Source organism: Abrus precatorius, unplaced genomic scaffold (genome assembly GCF_003935025.1).
Source record: "Abrus precatorius isolate BTA unplaced genomic scaffold, Abrus_2018 Scaffold2, whole genome shotgun sequence".
Lineage (NCBI taxonomy): Eukaryota > Viridiplantae > Streptophyta > Magnoliopsida > Fabales > Fabaceae > Abrus > Abrus precatorius.
In genome coordinates, this window is record NW_020874362.1 from 29,996,116 (window position 1) to 30,023,288 (window position 27,173).

Below are 27,173 nucleotides of genomic sequence, written 5' to 3' on the forward strand. Positions count from 1 at the left end.
AGTGTCAAAAATTGTGTCATATATGACATAGTAGTAGCTTGACGTGTACCACATAATTAAGTACACCTACTATAAAAAATAAATGCCTGCTACATATTATGTTGGAATCCTAAATGGAAAATTTTATGGTCTTCAAATTTTGGTTGCCCAATGCCAAATAAGAAAAAATAAATGTCCAAATGAAAATGAAGTTTATATTTAAAATAAGGACTTAGACTCATATTTCTTGTCTTCAATTGCCTACATTTGGCAGCTGCTTCATCAATGAAGTTGTATGTGTTGTCGTCATCGTTTGAGTTCAACAAAGACAAAACAAAACACATTGAATTAACATAAAGGGTTATTTATTGAGGGTTTTAAGGCTCTATAGTTTATTTATTGAGATCAATCCACTAATGCTGAGTTTAATGATGGAAATTAGTAAAATTATAAAAGACCATTAATTAAGACCCATCATTTTTATTCCTTGTTTAGTTTAATAACATTTATGCAATTGAATATGGTCTATGTTTTTGTTTTTGGATCTGATTAATAAATGATTGGAAGGTAAATAAAGGAAGAAAGAGAAAAAATGCCGAGTTGCGAAAGGAAGGAAAAGTAGCAAACAAATTATATGGACCCAACCGGAAATACCGCTCTTCTTCTCTTCTCAGTTCTCACCATTTCGGAAACAATCGCTCTCTGAATCAATCTCACTCTTCTCTTCACCAAAACCCTAATTCCCCTCTCTGAATCGACGTCTCTGTCTTTGATCGGATCCGCGTTGCAAATTTTCGAATTTCAATTCCGCCGGCGATCTCATTCATCATTTGCTCATTCCTCCGATAAGCATTGCTCGATCGTCCGCCGAAATCTGCGCGATTCAGTTTTTGAATCTTCGCTCGGCCTTCTTCTTTCAATTGTTGTTTCAATGCTCGCAGTGACGGAGAGGATTCACAGCGTTACGATCGGTTATGGTTGGAAAATTAGGGTTGACGGAGTTTACAATTTAGCGTGGATTTGAATTTGAATCTCTCTGCAAGCGAAAAGACATAAGCAAACTCACGATTTTGGACATGAGAAGCTCTTGGTGCAAGAAACTGTCCTTCATTATTGGCCCTAAACCGCCACTGAGTTGGTTAATCTTGTGCCTGATAAGCCTCCTCGCGCTGATTGCATTATTGAATTCTTCTTCACAATCGTCGTCGTCTTCCAACGCCGTTGATTCAGCACATCACAGTGCAGAATCTCTAATTTACACTAACTACAGAAGGATAAAGGAGCAAGCTGCGGTTGATTTTTTGGAGTTGAGGTCTGTGTCGAGCGGTGGCGCGAGGCAAAAGGAATTAGGACTTTGTGGCAAAGAAAGTGAAAACGTAGTGCCTTGTCACAATGTATCTGCTAATTTGTTGTCGGGGTTTAAACAAGGTGAAGAGTTTGATCGGCATTGTGAAGCGTCGATGGGTGCAGAAAAGTGTTTGGTTCGGCCTCCAAAGGAATACAAGATTCCGTTGCGGTGGCCGAGTGGGAGGGACGTTATATGGAGTGGGAATGTGAAGATAAGCAAAGATCAGTTTCTTTCGTCTGGAAGTATGACCAAAAGGTACTTCCTATAATTGCTACTGTGAGAAGTTGATCTCCTTTGGATTAAACAAATAAAATTGTTTCTTGCCATGGTTTAAATTGTTGGAAGTTATGAGTGAATGCGGCATAATGTGGTTTTGATGCAATGCAGAAACCTCTCAAACCAAAATATTGCGGCTGTAATCCCAGTTGCGAATCACAATTTAAATCCCTGATAACTGCTGCTGCATGAATGGTTTTTTCTTTTTCTATTTTTTTTGGATAAGAGACTACTTGAATAGAAGTAATGTAGGTTCTGTCTGGTCTGTCTCTTTTGTTGTTCATGATTGATTTCTTTTTTTTCACTTTCTAAAACTTTGTGGTGATTTTGCTAGGTTGATGCTACTAGAAGAAAATCAAATTGCCTTTCACTCAGAGGATGGATTGATCTTTGACGGCGTGAAAGATTATTCCCGCCAGCTTGCAGAGATGATAGGATTAGGAAGTGACACTGAGCTTCCTCAAGCGGGTGTATGTATTCCATGCCATATGCCGTGACTCACTAATTGTTGTTCTTTGGGGAACCATAATGTTTTCAGTGATAGGATAGGGTTGTGCAAAGCAAAATTGTTCATGTATTGTTCAGTAATAAAAAATTATGTTACTTAGCTGCCTATATTTTCTTTTCGATTATCATAAAGGACAGTGTTCTTTTTGTTCCATTATATATATCTGATTTGTATTAATTACTTGATAACAGGTTCGAACTATACTAGATATTAATTGTGGATTTGGTAGCTTTGGAGCTCATTTATTGTCACTGAAAATAATGGCACTATGTATTGCGGCATATGAAGCAACTGGCAGCCAAGTTCAATTGTCTCTTGAAAGAGGCCTTCCAGCTATGATTGGCAACTTTATCACAAGACAGCTTCCATATCCATCGTTATCATATGACATGGTTCACTGTGCTCAGTGTGGCATTATGTGGGATGAAAAAGGTAATTATACAGTTAATGAGCATTAATTACTATTTCATTCTTATCAGAATGGATTTCCTTTTAGACTTTATAAAACACAATCCCTCTTTGTTGGTATGGTTACCTACTTACCTTACATGTTGATGAATGGATTCATATTATATCTGTACATATTTTAGGTTGAAGCCGTAATATTTGTTCAAAAGATATATTTGTTGACAAATGAGGGAAAGGAATTAGTAAGGTGCTTAATATTTGGTGTTGTAGACTGTGAGGCCAAATAGGTTTGACTAGGCTATTTGTCAAATGCCAAAACTAGTGACTGAATTATCACTAACGCTTGAAATGATACAGATGCAATGATCCTAGTGCTATTATTTATAATAATCTCTATAATCAAATGTTTTCACTAAACTACAGCACAAAGATAAAGTGGATCTACATATCGTCCATGCTTAAAGCTTAAAGAACTCTTCATTGAAGGGACATCTATAATATTAAACTATTCTTGGCATCCTCCAAACTGCTAAAGTTTTGGGATAGTTGATGGATGATAGCAGTAGTCATAAGTTGCTTACTATTTGGTTTTTAGTAGCATCTCCAGTAGACATAATGTATTTTACATTCATGTATCTTATTTAAGCTGATTTAATATCTTGGTAGTAACCTATCAAGGAGTGGATGTCATTATTCATTAAGTCAAGATCTAAGTTGCTTTCTAGTTTGCTTTTGACAGCTTCTGGTCAGGAGTCTTGTATTTATGAATTAATTTCTTGATTTTGGCAAATAAATATGTTTGGATTTTTCTTTTATTTATACCATATAGGTTTTCTTTTTTAAGTAATTTTATTGTCTGAATTGTTGGCTGAAATGTTTGTATGAGGATGTGATCCCTTATTTATCTTTTTCTTTCTCTCTCTCTCTCTCTATATCAATGTCGTTTCCTTTCACCTTTTTCCTTGTTCTGTGACTTTTCTATATCATAGTGAATATGCTTTAGCTTCTATATGAACTTTTGTCCTTTGCTTTCTAACATTGACATTCATCCTACAGATGGAATGTTGCTTATAGAAGTTGACCGTGTTCTTAAACCTGGAGGATATTTTGTTTTAACCTCTCCGACAAGCAGGCCTCAAGGTTCATCACGGGAGAAAAAGAAAATAATGTCAAATCCAATGGAAGAGCTGACCCAACAACTCTGCTGGACTCTTCTAGCTCAGCAAGAAGAGACTTTCATCTGGCAGAAGACTGCTGATGTTTATTGTTATGCATCCCGGTAAGGATATTTGTATTAACATGGGTGATATTAATGATAACTAATTAGAAGCAGAACCAGTGCACATGCATGGAATAAAACCAATGCTTCAACACAATCAAATAATGCAGCAGATAAAAAAGGGTTTGGGCGGGGAAAAATTGTACAACTTGTTGACACTTGTCCTAAACTTGGACAGTTTTAATATATATTGAGATTGTAGTTAGTAGACTGTTTAGTTGAGATGACTAATATCAACTACTGCTAGATCTGCTATTGGCTTGCTTCATGAACACCTACTATTATCACTATAGTTTTTCAGTGACATTTGTTTCTTTGTTGTAGTAAGCGGCATAGCATACAGCTATGTAAAGAAGGGGATGATGTTGTTTCATATTATCGGCCTCTTGTGCCATGTATAAGTGGGACCTCTAGCAACCGCTGGATTGCAATACAGAACAGATCATCTGAATCTGAATCTGAATTGAGCTCAGCTGAACTTAAAATTCATGGAAAGTATTGTTGCTTTTCTGCTTATGTCCTTTTCCTTGCTTCTTCCTCTCTGAAATTGTATTTCCATTTTGTACTGCTTTGTCTATTCATTAATTTCTCTTTATTATGCAGGAGTTCAGCCCGAAGAATTTTATGAAGATTTGCAGTATTGGAGATCAGCTGTTAAGAATTATTGGTCATTGCTTACACCACTAATTTTCTCTGACCATCCAAAGAGACCTGGAGATGAAGATCCACTTCCTCCATATAACATGATCCGGAATGTTATGGACATGAATGCTAATTATGGGGGTTTGAATGCGGCCCTGCTGGAGGAGAAAAAATCAGTGTGGGTCATGAATGTTGTTCCTGCCAGGGCTTCTAATGCACTTCCTCTTATACTAGATAGAGGTTTTGCTGGTGCCATGCATGACTGGTAAGTTGCTTTCTGTTCATGATCTTGGCAAGCTGTTGTGTGTGATCCCAAGATATAGACGAGGTTCCCATATAATTGAAAATTGATTCAAGGTAATACTGTTGAGGTTGATGGTGATAAACTGATAAATGCATTTCTCTTACCTTATTAGTAGATCATTAATATGACAAATGAAAGAAGAGTGGTGTATGCCAATTAGAAAGACAGAAAGTAACAGTAATTTTAGATAATTTACTTTAAAAGATATGTTCATGGTGTTTTTACTGCTGAATATGAAAATTCCTGCACTGAAAATGATTTTGTGATGTTTGTAAGATAATTACATAATAATTCCAGAGAAATTCCTGATTTTGTAAATTATTAAATGACATTACCTGATTTTGTAAATTATTAGATTATTTTAGTTCAACTAATGTAAATTTCAGCTTTTTCTCTTGAAAAATCACTTATAAATTCTTGAGAAGCTGTTTTGATTAGCTTCTGGGGAAAAAAATTATAACCATAACTGCCTTTTAAAATCAAAAGTGCTTTTATAATTCTAACCAAACAAAGAATAGCCTCTTCTTTTCATAAATCTCTAAAATATATATCTTTTTTATATATTATTAAATTAACTTTTTTAGAAACTTAAAACGAATGGGTCCTTATTAATTTCATAATATAACAATAGTTTTATATTGAACACTCGATGCTGAGATTTCAATACTAAATATTTAGCTTCTAACTTTTTATATCAAACACGCCCTTGCTTTCTTAGTTTTGCTTTCCTTTTGAAAATGAATTAGAGATAAATGTAGTATGCATGCATGCACTTGATGTGTTGGATTGAAACTACTTGACATAGTTAACGGTAAAATCAATTTCTAAAATACATAATCCACCTTTTTAGAGTTCCCTTTGAATTTTCGTTGATAAACCTCGATAAAATAGTGTTAGCGCACCTGAGTTTCAGCATAATTCATTTTTGTATCCGACTATGGATATTGATTTTCAGGTGTGAACCTTTCCCCACCTACCCGCGGACATATGATCTCCTCTACGCAGATGGACTTCTCTCACATCTCACCTCAGAGAGGTGCCGCATGATAGATTTGTTCTTGGAGATGGATAGAATACTGCGTCCAGAGGTATGGTATCCCTGTTTATATTCATTTTCATGATTATTTGTTCTAGAAGGTTTCATGCTTGAATTTTGTCTGCGTACATGCAGAAAAGATAGCAGAACAGTTATCTGGCACCTTCATTTGTCCTCCTTTCCACGGCATTTTTTTCATCTCTCTCTCTCTCTCTCTTGACATATCTTCCAGAAAGGATATCTTATCTCGGTCGATAATTCTTTCTACGTGATACGAGTCCATTGATGCAGGCTCATTATTGTTGCGATCCTCATGTGAAATAATTTATTGAATTTGTGTCTGACTCTGAATACAGGTAGTCAGTCTCACTATGTTGGGATGGTCAATGATGCCTAATTTGTTATTACATGTCATCTTTTTGGCAGGGATGGGTCATTCTTTCTGATACCATGGGAGCTATAGAGACAGCTCGCACACTTGCAACACAAGTACGTTGGGAAGCAAGGATAATTGATCTCCAGAATGGCAGTGACCAGCGGCTACTTGTTTGCCAGAAACCATTTTTGAAAAAATAATTGATTGAGCACTAGTATTTGTCACCATGACAAATGAACACAATTCTTTTGCTCTGGTAATTCCTCCAAAACTTTTTTCTAAACAAGGTAACATATTCTTGCTTTGGTAAAACTGGGTAGCATTTAATTTAGCATAAAAATTAAGTATACTGGTTACATTGACAACTTTCGTAGGTCATGCCAGACATAGCGCCCATTTGTTATATAGATTTTTTCATGATAAATGCACTTTAAAAAAAAAAAAATGCACTTTTAGTTGGTTAAGATTACTGTCAAACCAAAGTTTCCATGATAACTTAAGTTGTCTTAGAAGAAGCACTACAATTTAGACAATGATATTTACGGTGGGAGCCATGAATCAGTTACAAGAAGGTTGCAAAAAGAACTCATCTATAGCATAAAACTGAAATAAATTGTCACTGCAATTTCAGAGAATCGATTTAGTTGGCGCATCTTTGTATATACAACGCTCAGAGCCTTGACATTTTCAATCTTTGTCCACAACCGGTCAGGGGATTGAGGAAGCTGTAGATTGTGAAGGTTCTCGTTGATTTAGCTACAGTTCATTTTTTTGTCAAAGTTTGTAGTAATTCATTTTTCTAATATCTTATTAGCATTATTTATTGTTTATTTTTATTTTATTCATGATTTTTTTATCGATCATTGGACTTCTATCAGTTCTGTTGAACAATCACTAATTTTTGAGAGAAAATGTGAATGAATGGTCGTGAAATTCAAGAACGAAGCGGAGATAGCTATACTACCGTCCCTTGGTTTACGTGCCTCAATCGGGTGCCCTTAATAGTAACTTTCTTCCTGAAGCTTTATTTTTTCTTTAACCCTCAGCCAAAACAAATAAACAACTCATTGATATTCTTTTTTTTTTTTTTAATCTTAAGGCAAATCACTTTAAGCGTAATCGTATTTACATGTAACACATTTTTATGAGACCAAAGTAAGCAACTTTTGAAGAATTAAACTGATCTCCGGATATTTTTTAATACTTTCTTTAATACATCTTTTCTGATTAAATTTAATTTTTATAAAAATAAAATACTTATCTGGTAAATTAATTATTTTAAAATTTATACCCACCGTAAAAAGTGAATTAAAATTATGTAAAAAATTATATTATTAACATTCTTTATTATACAGTATTGCAACTAGGTAGATCGTGAATGGTGCCGTACTGAGATCACAGACAAAGCGATTCGTAAATTAGTTGTGTTTTTGGTCAACCGTCAGAATTCGCGATTTAGTTTGATTATTCTGTTGGTGCAATGCAAAGAGTTTCTATAACTACAGCTTTTTAAGGGACTGTTTTTAAATAAGAGATTTCAGAGGGAAGGCATTTGAAAGTGTATGAATGATCTCACAAAATTCTTGCATGTACAACTCTACACAGCTAAACATATCTATCTAAGGATACTTTTGTATTATAGTTTAATTAAACATTTATTCAATAAGCTTTTATTGTATATAGAGTCTATATTATAAGTTTAACCATAAAATTTATTAATACAAGTTAAAAATTATAAGTTAAAAATATTATAAATTCTTCGGAATGCACCTGAAATAATAAAGTACCTACAGTGGATCTTTCCCCGTTAAGCTCTTCAGAACTATTCAAATCTTTCGTTGAATTCATTTAAAACCTTAAATTATTGTCTACCAAAACCATTTCTCTATTCGAAATGACACGACGTGAATTTGTTGATTTGTTCACCGTTTTTGACATGAGGATTTTGATGAGAAAGGGTATTTTAGCAAAATGACCATTTTAATATGTACTTGAGGACAGGTGCTAAAAAATTAATAAATAGTAATTTTATTAAAAAATTAGCAATAAATATTAATATATTTAATTTTATGATATTTGATAATTTTTAATACAAAATATTATATACAAATCCTTATTACGTGGCTTTGGATATATATTAAAAAAATTGTATAAAAAAATCGGATGAAATATATATTGGCATTTGTTTTTCTTGTAAATGACTTTACCTACCAAGTGATTTTGTCTGCATGTTCTTTAGAAGATAAGAGTTAGATTCCCTTTCCTCAACTGAAAATTATCAATGTAGTTAGAAAATAAATCTCATCCTTAAATTAATATGCATTGAAACCAGAACTTGAGAAGTATCTATATTAAATACTTGGAGATTTTACCGAAAATCACATTAAAAATTAATAATAGAAATACGTCAATATATAATTTTTAATAGGAGTTTTCTATCAATATTAAACTTGATAAGTTATATATAATAATTTTTTATAGAAAAGTATATAGCATTTAATACTGTTAATGCATTGAATTGCATTAAATACTATAATTTATAATAAAAACTTGTCATATATAACTTATTATTCTACGCTATATTGCACATGTTAAAAAATCATTCTTAATTAATTTTTTGTTTCAAATTATTTAATAAGTATTCCTAAAATAATTATTAGCATTTAATTTTTTTCAAATAATATTACTTAGCAAGTGATTTTGTTTGCATATCATTTGTAAGAGAAGACTTAGGGGGTGTATTGGATTTAGATTTTAAAGAACTTTTTTAGTTGAAAAAGTCTTGTAGATTTTAAAAAACTTTACAGAATTTTTACGACTTTTAAGACTTTGCAAGATCCTGCAGTATTTTAAATTCAGGATTTTAATGAATTTTACAAGACTTCTAAATCATGATTTTAATAGATTCTACGGGATTATGTGGAACTTTGTAAACTTTACTAAAATAACATATGTTAGAAATTAGTTATATAAATAATTATGGATAGGAATACTTATTAAATTTATATCTCACTAAATAGGTATCTATATAATTAAAAACAATATTATAGTCTCGTAAAAGGATTAACTACTATATATAAGGTATAAATTATTATTTCTATATTTAGATATTTAAATATCTATTTATTTAATTAAAAAAATGTTATATGACATAGACAAATATTTCAAACTCAATAGTTAAAGGTGTTAGTTAATTATTTGAAGATCTACAGCTAATTATAGAGATCATGATATCAATTTCAGCTTTCACCTTTCTTTTTTCTTGACGCGTGTTATAAAAAAATTACTATTTAAAAGTTAAAATTTTAAGCATTTTTTGTGTTATATATCTGAGGAACAAACTCAACTAACTAGAATAAAATAGAGCAAGTCAATGGCACTGTCATTTATGTTTTCAACAAATAGGGAAATTGAATGAAAACAGTATTATATATGAGCAGTAGTGCAATATTATTAACAGAGAAAAAAATGAAAAAGATAGGAATATATAAAAAAAAAAAAAAGATAAAAAACTCACTTGAAAATTCTTGAAGCACTTAAAAAATTACTTCAAACAATCCTCCAAAATCTGATGGGTTTGGATGAGATTATTTTACTATTTCTCTCTAAATTAATTGGTATTTTAAATGATATTTAATTGACATTATATTCCTTGTATTTTTTAAAATGTGTTCATTTGAATCTTCACTTTTTTGGAATTGAATTCCTTAAATTATCATTCATGTTTAGCCTAGTCTTTATTGTAATCCAAATGACACTACTAAAGTGTTTATACAATTACTGTCTGATGATGTTTTTGATTAACGTGACAAAATATTTATCATAACCAAAAACTAAGTTAAAAATCATTATTTCATAAAAAAAAAAGGTTACAAATTATTAAACTGTCATGTTATTCTTTAGACTAACATCTTTTGCCTACCGCAAAATTCATCCGATGTCAAATTTCAATACAAGAACAAAAGAATTCTTATTTGAACATCTTTTATATGTTTATACCTAAATGTCTTAGATTGATAAACGAGGAGATGCTAGGATCAAGATCCTCACACTCATGATCATGATCAGCAATCAAATAATTAAAACACTTAATGATCAATAATATTGAATTAATGGTATAATTTTCAAAGAATCACCCTAAGCAGTTATTTCCAAAACACCGGGGATGGTATTATGTTAATCTATATTACTATTTGTAAGATGTATAATCCGATAAGTTTGGGTTAGCAAAATGGGTTTACCTAAGATTAAGAGACAGTACTAACCGTAATTACAACTAAGCATGGCATTGCATTCATTCCGAATTGTGTGTTTCCTCTTTCAAAATCTCTCATCTAACGGTCCAGATTTAGTCTTAGGCTCACCCCCACACAAGTCGCTCCATCTATATAACCACTCCACCCCTCCTTCCCTTCTTCCTCGCATTGTTCTTCTTCTTCTTCTCCACAAACACATCACATATTCACAAAACCCTTTTTCTCTGACTCAACAATGTCCTCGGAGAAGGAGAGAGAGACCCAGGTTTACTTGGCCAAGCTTTCTGAGCAGGCTGAGAGATATGATGGTATGTCTTCCCTTTTTTTCTTTCACTTCATTTTAATCTAAACGTCACTCTATTCAATTCACCACCATCATATTAATAATTTTGGATTTCGATTTGATCAAATCAAAATCAAAATCTCGAAACCACGCTTTTATGTTTACCTAGATATGTATCATACATAGATACTGGATAGTATATTTGAAAGAGTTTTTATACAAAAGGTATAACAACTTACGTGTCGTTGATGTTTTACGTATGGTGAAGTGTATTTGTTCAAATTTCAAATCGTTAATTATTAGGGTGTAATCAGAATGTGTATCAGATTCAGATCCATCTCTTCCTTGAAAAGAAATAATCTTCGACCCGCGGCTGAAGAAAGCCCTTGATACACAGAAATAAATCATATATATGGTATGAAAGATGATTTGCAATGTAAAACAAAGAAATTCTAAAATAGTTTTTTTTTGTGTATCTTTAAACATATAATAAGAAATTAATATAAAACATTTTTTATTAAAAATATAATATTTAATGTTATTAATGTATTAAATGCTACGATATCATGTAATTTTTAATTAAAAAATTATTATATATTATTTTTAGAACTCCACTTTTGGTAAAGATAAAATTGATTTTAGAGAAAGTGAAAGATTTTAACATTGAATTTACTGCAAAAAAAAAAATGTGTAGAAATGGTTGAATGCATGAAGAAGGTAGCAAAACTTGATCTAGAGCTAACAGTGGAAGAGAGGAACCTGCTGTCGGTGGGATATAAAAATGTGATTGGTGCACGGAGAGCCTCTTGGCGCATTATGTCTTCAATTGAACAGAAAGAAGAGTCCAAGGGAAATGAGAACAATGCAAAACTGATAAAGAATTACCGCCAAAAGGTGGAAGACGAACTATCCAAAATTTGCAGTGACATTCTTACAATTATTGACAAGCATCTCGTTCCTTCTTCCACCTCTGGAGAAGCTACCGTTTTCTACTATAAGATGTGAGTACTCAGTACTCATCTCCAATATTATCTACTTTTTACCATTTTTGTTTTTCTATACACATTTCTTTTTCTGGTATAATATGATAATCAATCCTAATTTATGAATATGTTCATTTATTTATTTTTTTCGTATTATATTGTACACTTATTGTATCTATCACTTCACTCTTTTCTTTCTATCTCTTTCTCCAGATGTATATTGCGTCTAAATAAGTATCTGTAAATTATTTTCTTATGATAATAGATTTACACTTCATTTTTCTCAAGTGAGGAATTTTACTGGAGAAAATGAAATATTATAATTTTTAATTAAAAATCAATAGTTAAAATTTAAAAAAAATCATACATGCAATTGTAGTCTCAATTGCTTTAATAGATAACGATAGCATTCCCCTTTGGGCTTTTGGTATTGTTGGTCTTATACAACCCTATTTATTCTCACTCTTCAAGGAGTCCAATGCCATGAATATGTAAGTGATTTTGTTTGTTTATGTTCTAATAATAATAGTTTGTCAAAAAGAAAGATATCAATAGTATTATATCTATCATTTCTAGAGAGGTTAAAAATTACTGTAAGTTAAAGTTAAAAAGAAGAGTTTTAAATTTAAATTTAAAATCATTTAATAATTTAATATTTTAAATTTTTTAAAATAATGTATTCTTAGATTTTTGAAAATAAAAATAAAGAAAAAATAGAAATCAAAATATTATTCTTAGCATTTGCTTGATGTTAAGAAGTTATTATTGATCCAGGAAAGGTGACTATTATCGATATCTAGCTGAGTTCAAGACCGACCAAGAAAGGAAGGAGGCAGCAGAGCAGTCACTAAAGGGATATGAGGTTGGTGGCATTGCTCAATGCATCATATATATATATATATAACTTCTTCTGTTGTTTGATGTGCAAACTCTCTTTTATTATTAGGCTGCTTCAGCCACTGCCAACACAGATCTTCCATCAACACATCCAATTCGTCTTGGACTTGCACTCAATTTCTCAGTCTTTTATTATGAGATAATGAACTCCCCTGAAAGGTAAGTTATTTTACTCTGAGTTTCCACTTGGGCCTATAGTTTTAGTTTGCCTTTGCATAGCTAAAAGTGAGAATTAGATAGTCATCAAAGGACCCAAAAAGAAAAGCCACTTGGTTTGGGCTTTTGCACACCTTTTTGCATTGTCACTTCTAAAATTTAATTTTCAAAAGTAATTATATATACCATTCAAAAACTAAGTCCAAAAGTCATCTACAAAATGCTTTTAAAATTTAGTTTTTGAAACATAATAATTAGTCGCTAGGTGCTCCATCCCATGTTTATAAACCATCATTCTTCTGGGACCAAAAAGGAACAATCATTCTTCTTCTAAAATGTAGTACTTTCTCATTTCACGTTATTAAACACGCGTTTTTCCCAACCCTCTTTTGATCCTTTGAACTTATTCAATTAGTTGCTTATATATGTTAACAGCTCTGGTCTTAATGTTATTACTAAAACTTACAGGGCCTGTCACTTGGCTAAACAAGCTTTCGATGAGGCAATTGCGGAGTTAGACACCTTGAGTGAAGAGTCATACAAGGACAGTACTTTGATCATGCAATTGTTGAGAGATAACTTGACTCTCTGGACCTCCGATTTACCTGAGGATGGAGGTATTGTGATCATTCAGACTTTATATAAGATGCATTTTGCTTGTGCCCTCATAATTAACATCACAAGGAATATTAGCTACCCACTTTTTAGTTACGTGTTCTTTTCAACATATTTTTTATTATATGGTAAAATTTATTATATAACGTGGATCTCGTTCACTTTTTAATAAGTCTCCATTCTATTTGATAAATTTTAGCTAATGACAAAGATAACGCGTCAATAATTATTTTCTCAGTATTTCTCTTACGATTTTTTTAATGTGACTGCAGACACATAATAAATAAATAAAATATTATAAGTTTCCATTAAAGATAACACAATTCATTGAAAATTTAATATTTACTATTTTTTTATGATATGTTCTCCAATCCCTATTTCAAAAAAATTGTTTTTCTTGTAACACTTTTATTTTGCGCAATATTATGATGATGTTTTAGACCGGTTGAACAAGCGTTTGATGTACAGTATCGCCATAAATACTTACCTTCCACCTACTCAGCCCATTGCCGAACCTCGGAAGAAAATCAAATTAGAATGAATAGAAAGGAATTAGCTTGTTGCCTTTGGATTTCATCATTTTTCTAGAGCTACCTGTTATTTCCAAAATCTAGATTCTTATTTAGTTTATAAGATAAAATGCACTTGGAACGCTCAATTTTGAGGTTCAAAAATCTCTCATGTATGCAGGTGACGAAATCAAAACAGAAGAAGCCAAACCTGCTGAAACTGAGGTACGTGTATGAAAATATTTGACCTGTGTTTTGCATTATTTCTGTGTGTTGTTGAATGCTTACGTATTAAGAGGTGTGTCTATTGCCGATTTAAATTGTCTGTGTCACTACCCATTTTTATAGAGTGAGCATAAACATCTTAGAGCAATAGAATTATCTCGTATTAAATCATTGGAAGCTAAAGATATATAGAATGATGTAAGATGGAGATGATAAGTTTTCACTTTTCTTTCAATAATTTCAGTACTTGATATATTTTTATTGAAAAATGTGTATTATATTAAAGATATAAAAATATAATAAGTATTTTAAAAAATTATTGTTATTAAATGTTTTAAATCAAGGTTAACATTTTATCTTGCTTCAAATTAAAAAAAGGAAAAGGGCGTTACTTGTTGAAGTAGGCATTTGTTGGCTGTTTGTTCAGTTGGTCAATGTTTTAACCAATGCCTAGTAATTTTCATATTTGGTCAAAAAGCCATAATGCTTCTCTACCTCAACAGTTTACTCAGTTAAGAGGGGCTTACGTGGATGGTCATTTAGTCAATGTTTCAATTAATACCAATTGATTTTCTTTTCTTGGTCAAAAAGCCATCATGCTTTACTAGCTCAACAATTTTGACACACCAATGTTTCATAAAATTCCACCAAATCTCGTAACAAGAATCCATTTTCTCTACTCTACCATGCCTTTTTCCATATCCAATGTTCCACATGCTTTTTATGACAGAACTATGTGCAAACAACAATTCCGTTAACATTTTTTTTATATTTTGATTTGTTCACAGCAATCATAGGATACGTCTGACCCTGGACCTTAGTCAGACATCTAATGTGCTCTGTATAGAGAGTATTTCTCAGCTTTTCTTGCAGTTCATTTGGACCAGAAAATCCATGCAAATTATGGCCACTTCAAAATTATTATGCACCAGTTACATCCAACAAATGCTAGAAAAGTTCGATCTGCGTTTTTTTTTAATTACCAAAGCTTTTCTTTCTACTGCTTCATATATTTTAAGTGAAGTCGTCAATTAAAGCAACGGATAATCTACATATTTTACTTTAAAAGCATCTCTTCCTTTTGTTGATTATTTTTTAATTGACTCTGTTAAAAATGTTTGTGTTTTTAGTGATAAGAATTCAGTATAATTACCTGTATTAAATGTTTCGTCCAGTTACGTGACTAAGCTTTATTCCTTTCAGCTCTAATTTATAGTTATGCAATATCTAGTGATCTTGATTATCTCCATTGATCATCAATGCTGAGCAATAAGTTAAGCTGATAGATAGAAAAGAAAAAGGATTTTTTGATATAGAGAGTAATTATGGTGGAACATAAGAAATGGAATTGAAACCAGGCTACATATCAAGAGTTGGCGAAGAAATGACTCTTGCCCAATAAAAAAATGAAAGAGAAATTGTCACCAATTAAGAAAAATATTTCTTTTAGGACTGAGTTTTCGTCATTTAATTGGGTGGATAAGGAAAAAAAAAAGATAAAAAGATTTTTCATCAGATATATCTTTATTTTAGTGAATAAAATTGTAAATATTATTTAAGTTAGACTATATATTTAATTTTTATAGTTAATCATGAAGCAGATCCTATATTTAAAGAATTTGTTTAAGAAAATTAAAAATAAAATATTAAATAAAAGAATTGTAAATTTGTATGAAATTAAAACTCATATATTAAAATTAAAAATTATTATTTATGGTCTAATAGATTGATATACAAATTATTGATTTTATAAATACATATAGTAATAAAAAATCATTATATACATAGTAAGATATTGAAAAAATTAACATTTGACAAATAGTTATAGTCCACTTCTACCATGTCATGGTGGTAAAAAAATTAATATATTTATATAAATTGAGATATTTATATATGAAAAAATTATAATAAAATTATAATATTATTTTTTATTTATTCCTTTAAATATAAGATAAAAGATGAAAATATAAAATTAAGTAAAAATATCAAGTTTATAAAAATAAATTTGAATAATAATACAAGTATTTTTCAACTAAAGTTGGTGTTTTGTATTCTTTAAAAATTATAATGGATTAAAATACATATTTAATTTCCATAATTAATATATTTACAAATTAATTTTTATATTTAAAAACTTACTTTTAGTTCATAAGTAAATGTTTTATTATATTATAAGATAAAAAAGTATAATCAAGCATTTGTATAAAGATTAAAATATAAAATTTTTCAATATAAAAATTAATTCATAAATGAATTATAGAAACTAAATGTATAGTTTAACCTTAATATTTGACTTTATGAAAGTCTTATGATAGTTTTTAATTTTGTAAAATATTATAAAATATTATTTATTTTATTTTATTAGAATTAAATAAATTTATATAATATTTTACAAAATTAAATATGAAAGTATATTTTTTATAAAATTAAGGAGAAAAGTGTAAATTTACTTAATTTTTATAAAAAAAATGTGGTTAAATTTTATTGAAACTTCTTCTTTTTTTTTTCATTTTTTTCAATCATTTGTTATCAACATCGCATCTTAAAACATCTTACCGGTGCAAAACTAGGAAAGGAAGGCAAGTTTCCAAAACCCAATCTACGTATTTGATTTAATGTATTTTAAAAAATAAATATATGTTTTTCTAAATTTAAATATTATCAAATGATGTTGCTAAAGAACTCATTTTAATGTAGAAAATGAAAATTATGAATTTATCATATGGCTTGACTTAAGAATAAGTATGTACTTTAACTCAACTTAATCCCCACAAAAATGAAAATTTTCTTTCTCACAGAAAATGTCATGTACTTGACTAAGCATGCTGCAAATGAGTTGGCAAATTTTAGGGTTTAAATCAAATTAATAAATATGCATTACGAAACACATCTAATAGAAGGGAAAATTTTTCAATTCGGATAAATAGAGTTACAATTTAAAACAATCATGCTCTTAGATTTAAGTTTTTCCAGAGTTTTAAACTTTGCAAATAAAGATCTTGTTTCCGTTGAATGGAGTTAATTCTCAAAACCCTTTCCAATAAAGCTTCATCCAACTGTAGAAACCTGCAGGTACCTAATTAAGAAGCTTAGAAAAATAGCAACTTGGGTTTCTTAGGGAATCAATTTGGTCTAATTCTAATTCATCTCTATGAATTGTCAAAACCCCAATTAAATATATAAAAGTTGGGTTGGTATGTAAGCTAAACGGACTCGTCCAAGTTGGCTAACGTTTTGTTGGGATCAGTAACTTTGTGTGTATTAATATGAATGAATATAAGGCCGGCCCTTCAACCTATTTTTAAATTATTTCTATCAACATGTAACTTGTCTCGTTATGTTAGAGTCCATTTGGATAAAGTATGATAGATATTATATATTTTTTAATTATGAAGATATAAATATTTTATTTTATTATTTTATTGGTCTTATTTTTATTGAATTATAATAAGAATATGACTAGATTACAAGAGAAAAGAAAGATGGTAATTATTTTTTAAAAAATATTTTTAATTTATTTTGTTACTTTTCATTTATTTATTTTTAATATATATATATATATGTCATATTTTTTTTCATTCAAATTTATATCAAATATTGAATATGCTAAAAGTTTATCGTATGCTTATCATATCCTACTTTTATCAAATCTTCTTATCGTATCTATTTTGATCTTATTCTCCAACTATCAAACGGGTTCTTAATAACAATTAGGAATATAAACAATTTTGTACCTATAGGTGTACGTAGATGTACTTAAAATATTTGCATATTCATAAATCAAGTTAAATGAAATATTATAATACTCACTTTACAATATTTATATACTCATAAAATATATTTTTTTATTAAAAAACATTTAATATATTCCGTAATAACATTATATAATAATAATAATATAATATAATATTATTAAAAATTATACAATATTTATTTTTTATTTTAAATTGTTATATATATATATATATATATATATATATATATATTCATGTATACTTATTAATTTTAGTGAATACAAACATGAATAATATAATGATCAAGAGTTAAATATTTAATCTTCATCAAATTGTGATACCATTACCATTTCTCCAAATTTGTTGTAAAAAGAGAATTTTTATTGAGTTTACCATAGATTTCATGTTGCCATCATATTAGTAATCAACCACTTGTTAACATGGAATAAATGATCGCTCTCATTTAATTTAAATTTGAGTGTCAATTTGAAAGTTCAATTATCATATAAGTACACTTTCATTATCTAACAATTCTAATATTCTTGACAAAATATTAATTTTATCAAACGCATTATATATATTATATCAATGCTAAACGAACTTCTGTATTCAAGTAATTACAGTATAAGGTATATATGATAACATATCTACTTTGGCTAATAATGCCTATATAAGGATGTAATTCTTTAGTCTAAATATGCTATCTTGTAATCCTTTATTCTAACCAATTTTTTACTGACTTAGACATTAAACTCTTTCTTATAAAAATATTGTCTCTTTAAACATTCTCTAACATCTCAACTTTCAAACTTTATGGGTACCAAATGTTTAAGTTGATTCAATACTTAGATATGACCATACCTTATCTGTTAATGAATCGATCCATTAAGCTCTCCAAATTTTGTTTGCATTTTGAAGTTGACTTATACTACACAATTTCACTCTTCCTAATTAAAGATGGATATAACTTATATTATTAAAGAAAATCAATTAGAAAAAACTTTATTATGTTTTTGGTTTCTATAAATGTAACAAGTTTTATGATAGGTCTTTATAAAAAAAATTTGATTAAGATTTAGTCCTTAAAATGTTAGGAAGTTAAGATTTAGTCTCTGCTGTCAACTTCCTTCCGTTAAATACTAAACTAGTTAATAGAGAATTAGCTTAGCATTCCCACGTGACATGTCACGTTATTTAATTTTATATTATTTTATTATTTAAAATTAATATTTACAAATAAGTTTCTGAACACATTTTAAATATTTGTAAAAAAAATTCATTCTTTTTTCCTTTCCATCTCACCCTCTCCCCTTTCCCCCACCCCCTCCCCTTCACCCAATCTTCAACCCCTCCCCTTTATCTCACTCCCAATTCTAATCCCAACCACCACACTCTCTCCTTTTCACCCCAACCCCAACCCTATCTCACACCCTTCCTTTTTACCCTACCCCTAATCTCAACTCCACCCTTACACCCCCTCCCCTTGCTCCACTCTCAACCTCACATTCTTTCCCCTTCACCTAACCTCATCCCACACCCCTTCCCTTTTACCTCATCACCAATCTCACCCTATACCCTTCTCCCCACAACAGTTTCTTCTATCGAGTTAGGGATTAAAGTAGTTGCAGACATAATTTTGTTCAAGGTTTAAGTTTTTGAGGTATTTTTTTGCTTTATAAATGGACAATATTTTCTTTATCAACTTTTTCTAATTTTCTAAACTTGTTAAATATTGTGTTTTAGGGTAGCTTTTAAAGTTTCAATTTAGCAATGTTTGTTGAGTTTCATTTAGGAGTTTTTTTTATAGTACTTCCTTTACTTTCTCTTCTTCTATTACTCTATTGTTTTCAGAAATTTTAGTTTATCTGGAGAAATGAAAGGTTTTAGTCAATCATGGAGTGGGTAACAAAAAAGGGTAGAGTGGAAAAAGGAGAAGGAGAAGAAACTTTTCTATAAATATTTAAAATATATTTAAAAATTTATTTATAAATATTAATTTTAAATAATAAAATTTTATAAAATTAAATAATATGATATGTCATGTGAGAGTATTAAGTTAATTTTTTGTCAGTTAAAAAAAAAGTTGACACTAAAAATTAAAATTTAATTTTTTAATATTAGAAACTAACTTTTTTAAAAAAATTATATAAAAATTTATTGTAAAATATGTTATACGAACTAAAAATATAATTAATCTAATAAAAGATAAAAGATGTTGATAAAATTATCAATGTTACTCTAGAAATTATTTTGGTCAAAATTATGGTTAAGAAAAATATATAATTTTTATTGTTTGCATAAGGAATTGTCGCTGCTCTAAGGATAACGATACGAGATCAATTTTGGAATTTTGTCAATCATTAAGTAATAAAATCCAACGACATAAAATATATTATATATTTTCAAAATTATACATCATGAACAAATATTCAATGCTATAATTTTAAATTTAATATTAACAATGCAAGTAAATAGATAGAGACATGACCAACATACAAAATGCCAAACTTATTATATTATCGCTTTTAATATTTTACAATAAATTAGAATAGGGGAATTTTATAATTTTTGTGTTTCGATTTGAGATCATTACATGTATCATATTAATTGGGTAATCCATCAATATCCAATTGAGAAAGAACTACAAGTGGAATGCTACGTACTCACTCATAATCACCTCGCAACATCTGTTTATTTTTTATGATTTGATTGCATTTGGACCCACTTCTTTTATTTCATTTTTACACGTTATAATTTTACCATCTCAGATTATATGTTTGGTGCATTTCATCGTGCCATATGTTACGTTCTTCCAACCCAATCCCTAGCCTTGTACAAGTTGATGTGAGGAAATCGTTGCTTCTTTTGCAACTAGGTAATATGTTTAAACACGTTAAGTTAACCCTTTTGATTTGACAATGCTAAACAAGTTCTAAGGAGAATGTTTTCTAATTATCAAAATGGAATAATTAGGTATTTTCTTTTGCAAGTAGAATATACTTTTAGAATGTATGGACATATAAGAATAAAATATAAATATAAGATAGCATCAAGTAGCACATATGCTGTTAATTTTTCAAAAAAATAATCATAAAATTTCAAGTTCTTAATAAATTTGAATTATCTCCAGTTATATCGTCTCTCTAACAAAGAAATTGATCAATATAGAATTATATTAACCATTAATTGTAAAATATAGAATCGATATACTCTAAAGTACTCCAACCTTTTATAACCATTGAATGCAAATTTAATGATAAAGATTTTTGCTGCATACGCTGGACTGTTAAGAGAATTCTTGTCCGTTCTAAATCCTTCTCCTTATTATCTGTAAAGAAAAAACACTTTATGTTTAAGCCGACGATGAAAAAGTTATGGACAAGGTTCATCAATGCAATAATTCTGGATAATTTGTTTTAACAAACGACGACGTTTAGATACATTATTGTAAATATTGTTGCTATTTTTTCATAATTAAAATTAGTAATTTATTTCAATAATTGTTATTTTTATTTTTCTACTTAAAATTGACAATAATGACTAAAATAAAATATTGTTTTTAATAAAAACTTATAATAGTTAATAGAACACATTTTAATATATATTATATTATTTTGTTTGAATATAATAAAATATTTAATTAAATATGATTTTTATTATTAACATGTAATAAAATTATTATGAGTTGAATTTATGAGATGGATTCAATTACCTGATGAATATGTAGAGCTGCTAAATGGTGTAGGGAACACAAGTTGAAGGAAGAATCTTGTGGCGGTAGGAGCAGTGGCAGCAACCTCATGCCAAGTCCCACATGGCACTGCTCTGATTTCATCACCCCTCCACGTTGCCAACCTAAACAAAATCAAGTGAACTTTCGATCACACGTGTAGTTGTAATACAACTCCCGAGAATACACATCCCCTGTGTTTTTAATTTTTATGTGCTGCATTTTATATTTAATAATAATAATAATAATAATAACGCCTGTTAAACCACTTTAAAAGGCATTTCAGACAGTAATGTCTTTCTTGTCCACAAAATACCCATTATTCTCCTTGTTCTTTTTACCTCTCTCCTCTTTCTCTCTCCCTGCCTTGGACAGAAATAGCTCCATCAACAAGCTCATACAACTGACATCAAATCAATAAATTTCTCTTCTTATGGCTATTTTGGTGTATTTTGTGCTTTTCCTGGCGCTGACTGGCCATTCAAGTAAGCACCTGAATTGGATTTGGTTCTTTGTTTTCTCAAGTTTCAACATCTCATTAAAAAGTTTTTTCCTTTTTCTAATAACTCACCCTTTTATATTTTCTCTGAAGTGGGTTCTTATGATTAGCTGCAGTTCTATCTTTTTCTTGTTTCAATTTTTGGTTTTCTGTATTCTGTAAGGGGCCTTCTCTGCTGTTCTGCTGAAAGATGAAAGCTTTTTTAGGGTGATTTTAAGGGCCAAGAAAATTCTGAATAAATTTTTTTCCCTGTATTTTGCCTCTCCTCTTTTATAAAGACAAACAAAAGGAAACGAGGATGATTGCATGCTTCTCATTTTGTTATATTGATAAGATAAGATTTTGGTGTGAACTAACAGTTTTTCCTAATTGTGGTTTATAGGTGCTCTTTATTGTGTATGCAAAGATGGTGTGAGTGATCAAAACCTTCAGAAAGCAATAGATTATGCTTGTGGAGCTGGAGCTGATTGTACTCCTATTCTCCAAAACGGGGCTTGTTACCAACCCAACACTGTGAAGGATCACTGTAACTACGCTGTTAATAGCTATTATCAGAGAAAGGGCAATGTTCAAGGTAGCTGTGATTTTGCAGGTGCTGCCCAAACCAGTCCAAACCCACCTGGTAAGTTTCATGTGTACCTCCAAGCCCACCTATTTTGGCCACATGTTCTAGAATTTCACTTTTGCTAATATTCTTTCCCTTGTGTATTTATCTTTTTTTTATCCCTTTTTTTTCTACAGCTACATCATCTGGATGTGTTTACCCCTCAAGTCCAGGGTATGTTTTTTTTATTATGGATCTTATTCTTGGTTTATTTAATTTTTTAACTATCCAGTTAATTGGGTGAGTTCTTTGGAAATTCAAGGAATTTGAGTCTATCGAGTGTGTGGTTGGAATCCTGAGGAAAGTTCCTTTCTCATGAGCGTTTTATGGTTAACTGTTGGGTGCTCTGTTTTAGATCCTTTTTCTTTGTACAGAATTGTAAAGTTGATCTTTTTACCCAGTTTTTCTACTTTTTTAAGTCTGTTTTTCAAGTTTCCATTTTTCTCTTTGGGGTGATTAGAGAGGCATTGGTAAGTTTTAGCATTATATCCCATTTTCTTGCTACTTTTTCGGTGAGCTACATCTAAAGGGCATTTCAAAAACTGGGCTTTATTTGTTGTAATTCCAAAACTGGCAATTGAAACTAGTTTGTCTTATAAATTAGCTAAAAGCCATTTATTTGGCTCATGTACTCACCTCCCTGAACTGGAAATGTGCCTTCATTTTTGCCAAAAAGTTAACTTATTAGCCGTGTCATGCTTGTTTTATTGAAATATGAGCTGGCACAATTTGAATGTTTCGCAATTATTTCATAGGTCTGTACTCATGTATCATATTATTTAATTAGTCATACTTCTTAATTCTTATATTACTTTAAGGTCTATTATGTAGATGCATCTTTATTTTGGGTCTCTTGCAGCAATGCAGGAACAACACCCTCAACAGGTTCACCAGGAACAACACCCTCAACAGGTTCACCAGGAACAACACCATCAATAGGTACACCTCCAGGCACAGGAACAGGCAATGGCACAACAATTGGTAGTCCTAATGTGTTTGGAATAAGTCCAACTTCTACAACTGGAATAAGTCCCACTGACAATGGAGCTAATTTGGAAGGCACCAATGCTAAGTTGCTATTGCTCTTTGTTCTAACCTTTTGGTTAGCATTCAGAGTCTGAAGGTACAGTGGCATCAGCGTAGTAGGAAATTAAAAATTAAAAATTTATGGGGTTTGATGTGTGGATGAGATTTTGCCAAGACAGGAAGGGGTATTGAAGTAATTTCACAACTGGGAATCATCCACAAAGTATGCAAGCAAACCCGTTTTTTGTTTTGTTCCTCCCAAGGGATAAAAGAAAGGGTATGGGAATTTGGTTCCTTGTTTAGTGGTGATATATTTTGATTATGACTACTACTATTGAGAGAGGTAGAAGTAGAACCACATCAGTTTCCTTTTGGCTTTTCTCCATTTGTACATCTAAGACTTTGACAGCCAATTATTTTTTTAATTTAATGGAATCCTACCCCATATATAATCTATTTTTAATTATGATTCAATTTCATGTTAGCTGGCTACTCAAGTCTCTGCCCCTCAATTTATTTATTTCCCTTTTTCAACTCTTTCCTTCTTGGTTTGCATTTGACACCATTGCTCTCGTTCCTTATTTCCATTCTTTTTCTTTGGTTTTATTCCTTGATTCGTGAGGAAAATGCTGGGTGTTCAAAGACAAATTAAATCACCTTGTACTGTATAATTTAAAAGAATAAAAATCTTCGTTTTAGTAATGGAAGTGTCAAATTATTTTAGTCTTAACTTTTTAATTCTTAATTTTAGAGAATGATATATATATATATATATATATATATATATAATGATAATAAATACGTGTAAAAATTGTAAATGTAAGTTTAAAACAAAAGTTATAATTTTTTATATAACTAATGGCATTGAGAGTAAATATAAATTTACAATCATTCAAATGCATTAAAATAAATTATTTTTAAAATGGTAAAGTGTAGATCTTATGAAATTTAGACTAAAATAATTAAGGTTGGTTGAAAAGAAAAGAAAGAACAATTTAATTTTATCATTTATCATTTTTTAGCTCATGCCTATTCATTACTCAATTTAGAAATTGTCAAGATGTATTGGGATAAAATTGGGGGCCGTGATACACAGAACAACAATTCCGAGTCTCTCTCACAGAAGCGATGGGTGCATATGAATGAAAAGTAAAGGTAGTTCAAAGGTCACTGTATGAACAATACGAGATCACTTGTGAATTTTCTTTCCCTTTCTCTTATTAATTTTTCCTTTGCACGTAATTGCTCCTGAAAGGCTAAAGTCAATAACAACTTAGAACCATTTTTAGTTTGAATCATGACAAACATAGCCGACAAATCTGAATTATATAATAGCGCGGGCTCTCACCGACATTTTCCTAATTGAGAACAAAATCAAAATATGTAAATATAATCAAATAAATAAATTGTCTCTATATCAATAATGAAAATATACTGAAATTAAATAAAAAAAATGTCTATATATGGAGAGAGAAAAGAGATCTGCCACTTATGGTTAACCAGAATTTGAAAGTGATAAATTTAACTGTTAAATTATTTTATATTATTTTTATAATTATATATATATATATATAATTTTACATAATTTAAATATTTATATATTAGTCAAATTAAAGTAACGAAATAAAGTATTTATTAATTTTATTTTTATATAAAATTTGTAAAATTAATTTACTAGATTGATTAATTTTGAGGATGACAATAAGTAAAGCACTCGATGGACATTTATAAAATTTATCCATAATAGGTAGGCTATTTACTAGCAGGTACGAGTGTGAGTAAAAATTTATAAATTTTAATGATGATAGATGCAGGTACGGGCATCTAAGTACTAACTTCATCATTCGCATATATATATATATATATATATATATATATATTTAAACTTTGTTCTACAACTATGCATTAAATTTTTGTATTATTATATTACTTATATGAAGTTATATAAGATTAATATAAAAATATATTTAATAATAAAGTAAACTAAAAAAAATTATTTTGGTTTATATTTTTAATAGAAAAATTTATTTATTATTTTATATCATTTAATTAGGTTAATACAATTTAATTATTACATTGTTGATATGAGATTGACTTTTTTAAAATATTATTTATATATAACACACATAAAATATTTTTCATACAATATTTTTGTTAATAAAATTATATTGATATTTAAATCATAAAGTGGATGATAAATAATAAATATATTGTAAATATTTTATAAATTTACAATCACTTATTATTAACGTAAACTTATTACTTATTAATAATATTTAAATTTTATTTTTATATTTTAATTTAAAATAATATTTTTCTATGCAACATATATATTACAAGTATAACTATAATCTATTAAATTTAAATAATATTATTTTTACTATTTATTTATGTTCAAAAAAGTTTTTGAAAGATATAAAATATAAAAAATTATTGTTAATTTTTATTTTTTTATTTTTTCTTTTGATAAAAGTATAATTTTTTTGATATACACATATATTTCTTTATTATAAAATTTTATTGTGACCATTTATCTTTTATTTAAATTTTTTTCAAAAATTTTATTATAAAGTTTTATTGTGACCATTTTGTTAATTTTTTCAAAAATTTATATTTTTGACAAAATACTTTCGTATAGTATATGAGTTAAAAATACTAGTATTAATATATACATATATATTAATTATATTATATTATTTTAATTAAATCTATTATTTTTCTTACAAATTCAAATTCAAAAATTAAAAAAATATATTGTATGTATCTACCTTTCGTTGTTAGTACTTAACTTCTCTACCCTAACTCTACTCTCATTCTTAATATCTATCCCATTAAAACCTAACAATTATGAAATGTTATTCATTAGAGTTATTTCTATTTCGTTGTCGCTCTGACGTTGCCGATCGATCGAATCTCTCACAAGATAGAGTTATCGCCGACAAATAACTTGTGTGTTTAGTTTCGCTTATTGTTTCTAAAAATTTTAGTTTAAAAAATTATTATATTAAGATACATTTAGCACTTGGGATCTTTGAATATTTGTTTTTAATCTATGTTTATACATTGTTCGACAACTACATATTAAATTTTTGTATTATTATGCTACTTATGTGAAGTTATATAAACATATTTTTCTTTATAAATATTTTGTTTCTCAAACAAGAGCAAATAATAGGTACAAGATGAGTATACAAGTACCCAGAAGGTATGGGTACAAGAATTAATGTTCATATTCACACGGGTATAAGACTGGGTATGAGTATTTTTTTAAAATGCAGGTATAGAGATGAGTACTATAGTACCTTACCCATTGTCATCCTTAATTAATCTTGTATTTTATAAAAGATTATTAAGTGGTATAAAAATCTAACTTTTACTCAATTTTAATAATAATAATAAATATCCAGGAAGCTTATGGTAAAATTAAAGAGATACTTATTTTGGGTTTCTATCCAAAAGGTGAAAAAACGCTAACCAATAGTGACATTTTTTTTCTCTCT

The 27,173-nt window shown here is 29.3% G+C and overlaps 3 protein-coding genes across 5 annotated transcripts; all 3 read left to right on the top strand.

The window, feature by feature from the left end:
• Window positions 1–572: 572 nt before the first annotated feature.
• LOC113857991 (probable methyltransferase PMT5) lies at window positions 573–7,081 on the top strand. Of its 2 annotated transcripts, XM_027490373.1 has the most exons (9): window positions 573–1,582; window positions 1,938–2,073; window positions 2,303–2,543; window positions 3,576–3,798; window positions 4,123–4,289; window positions 4,402–4,705; window positions 5,700–5,832; window positions 6,207–6,412; window positions 6,788–7,081. In XM_027490373.1, exons 1-8 carry the CDS (start codon window positions 1,056–1,058, stop codon window positions 6,354–6,356), a joined length of 1,881 nt encoding a protein of 626 aa, XP_027346174.1. In that variant the 5' UTR covers window positions 573–1,055; the 3' UTR covers window positions 6,357–6,412; window positions 6,788–7,081. The 2 variants fall into 2 exon arrangements, with proteins under 2 accessions (XP_027346174.1, XP_027346175.1); XM_027490374.1 differs by lacking the exons at window positions 6,207–6,412; window positions 6,788–7,081 and adding an exon at window positions 5,916–5,951.
• A 3,566-nt stretch (window positions 7,082–10,647) lies between these two features.
• LOC113859797 (14-3-3-like protein GF14 iota) lies at window positions 10,648–14,092 on the top strand. Its single transcript, XM_027492482.1, has 6 exons — window positions 10,648–10,720; window positions 11,390–11,696; window positions 12,453–12,540; window positions 12,625–12,734; window positions 13,200–13,348; window positions 14,037–14,092. Exons 1-6 carry the CDS (start codon window positions 10,648–10,650, stop codon window positions 14,090–14,092), a joined length of 783 nt encoding a protein of 260 aa, XP_027348283.1.
• Window positions 14,093–21,847: 7,755 nt separating this feature from the next.
• LOC113858799 (PLASMODESMATA CALLOSE-BINDING PROTEIN 4-like) lies at window positions 21,848–24,163 on the top strand. Of its 2 annotated transcripts, none has more exons than XM_027491554.1 (4): window positions 21,848–22,029; window positions 22,426–22,665; window positions 22,785–22,821; window positions 23,507–24,163. In XM_027491554.1, the coding sequence occupies exons 1-4, from the start codon at window positions 21,978–21,980 to the stop codon at window positions 23,766–23,768; spliced, it is 591 nt and encodes a 196-aa protein (XP_027347355.1). In that variant the 5' UTR covers window positions 21,848–21,977; the 3' UTR covers window positions 23,769–24,163. The 2 variants fall into 2 exon arrangements, with proteins under 2 accessions (XP_027347355.1, XP_027347354.1); XM_027491553.1 differs by having other exon boundaries at window positions 22,779–22,821; window positions 23,507–24,110.
• Window positions 24,164–27,173: the final 3,010 nt, after the last annotated feature.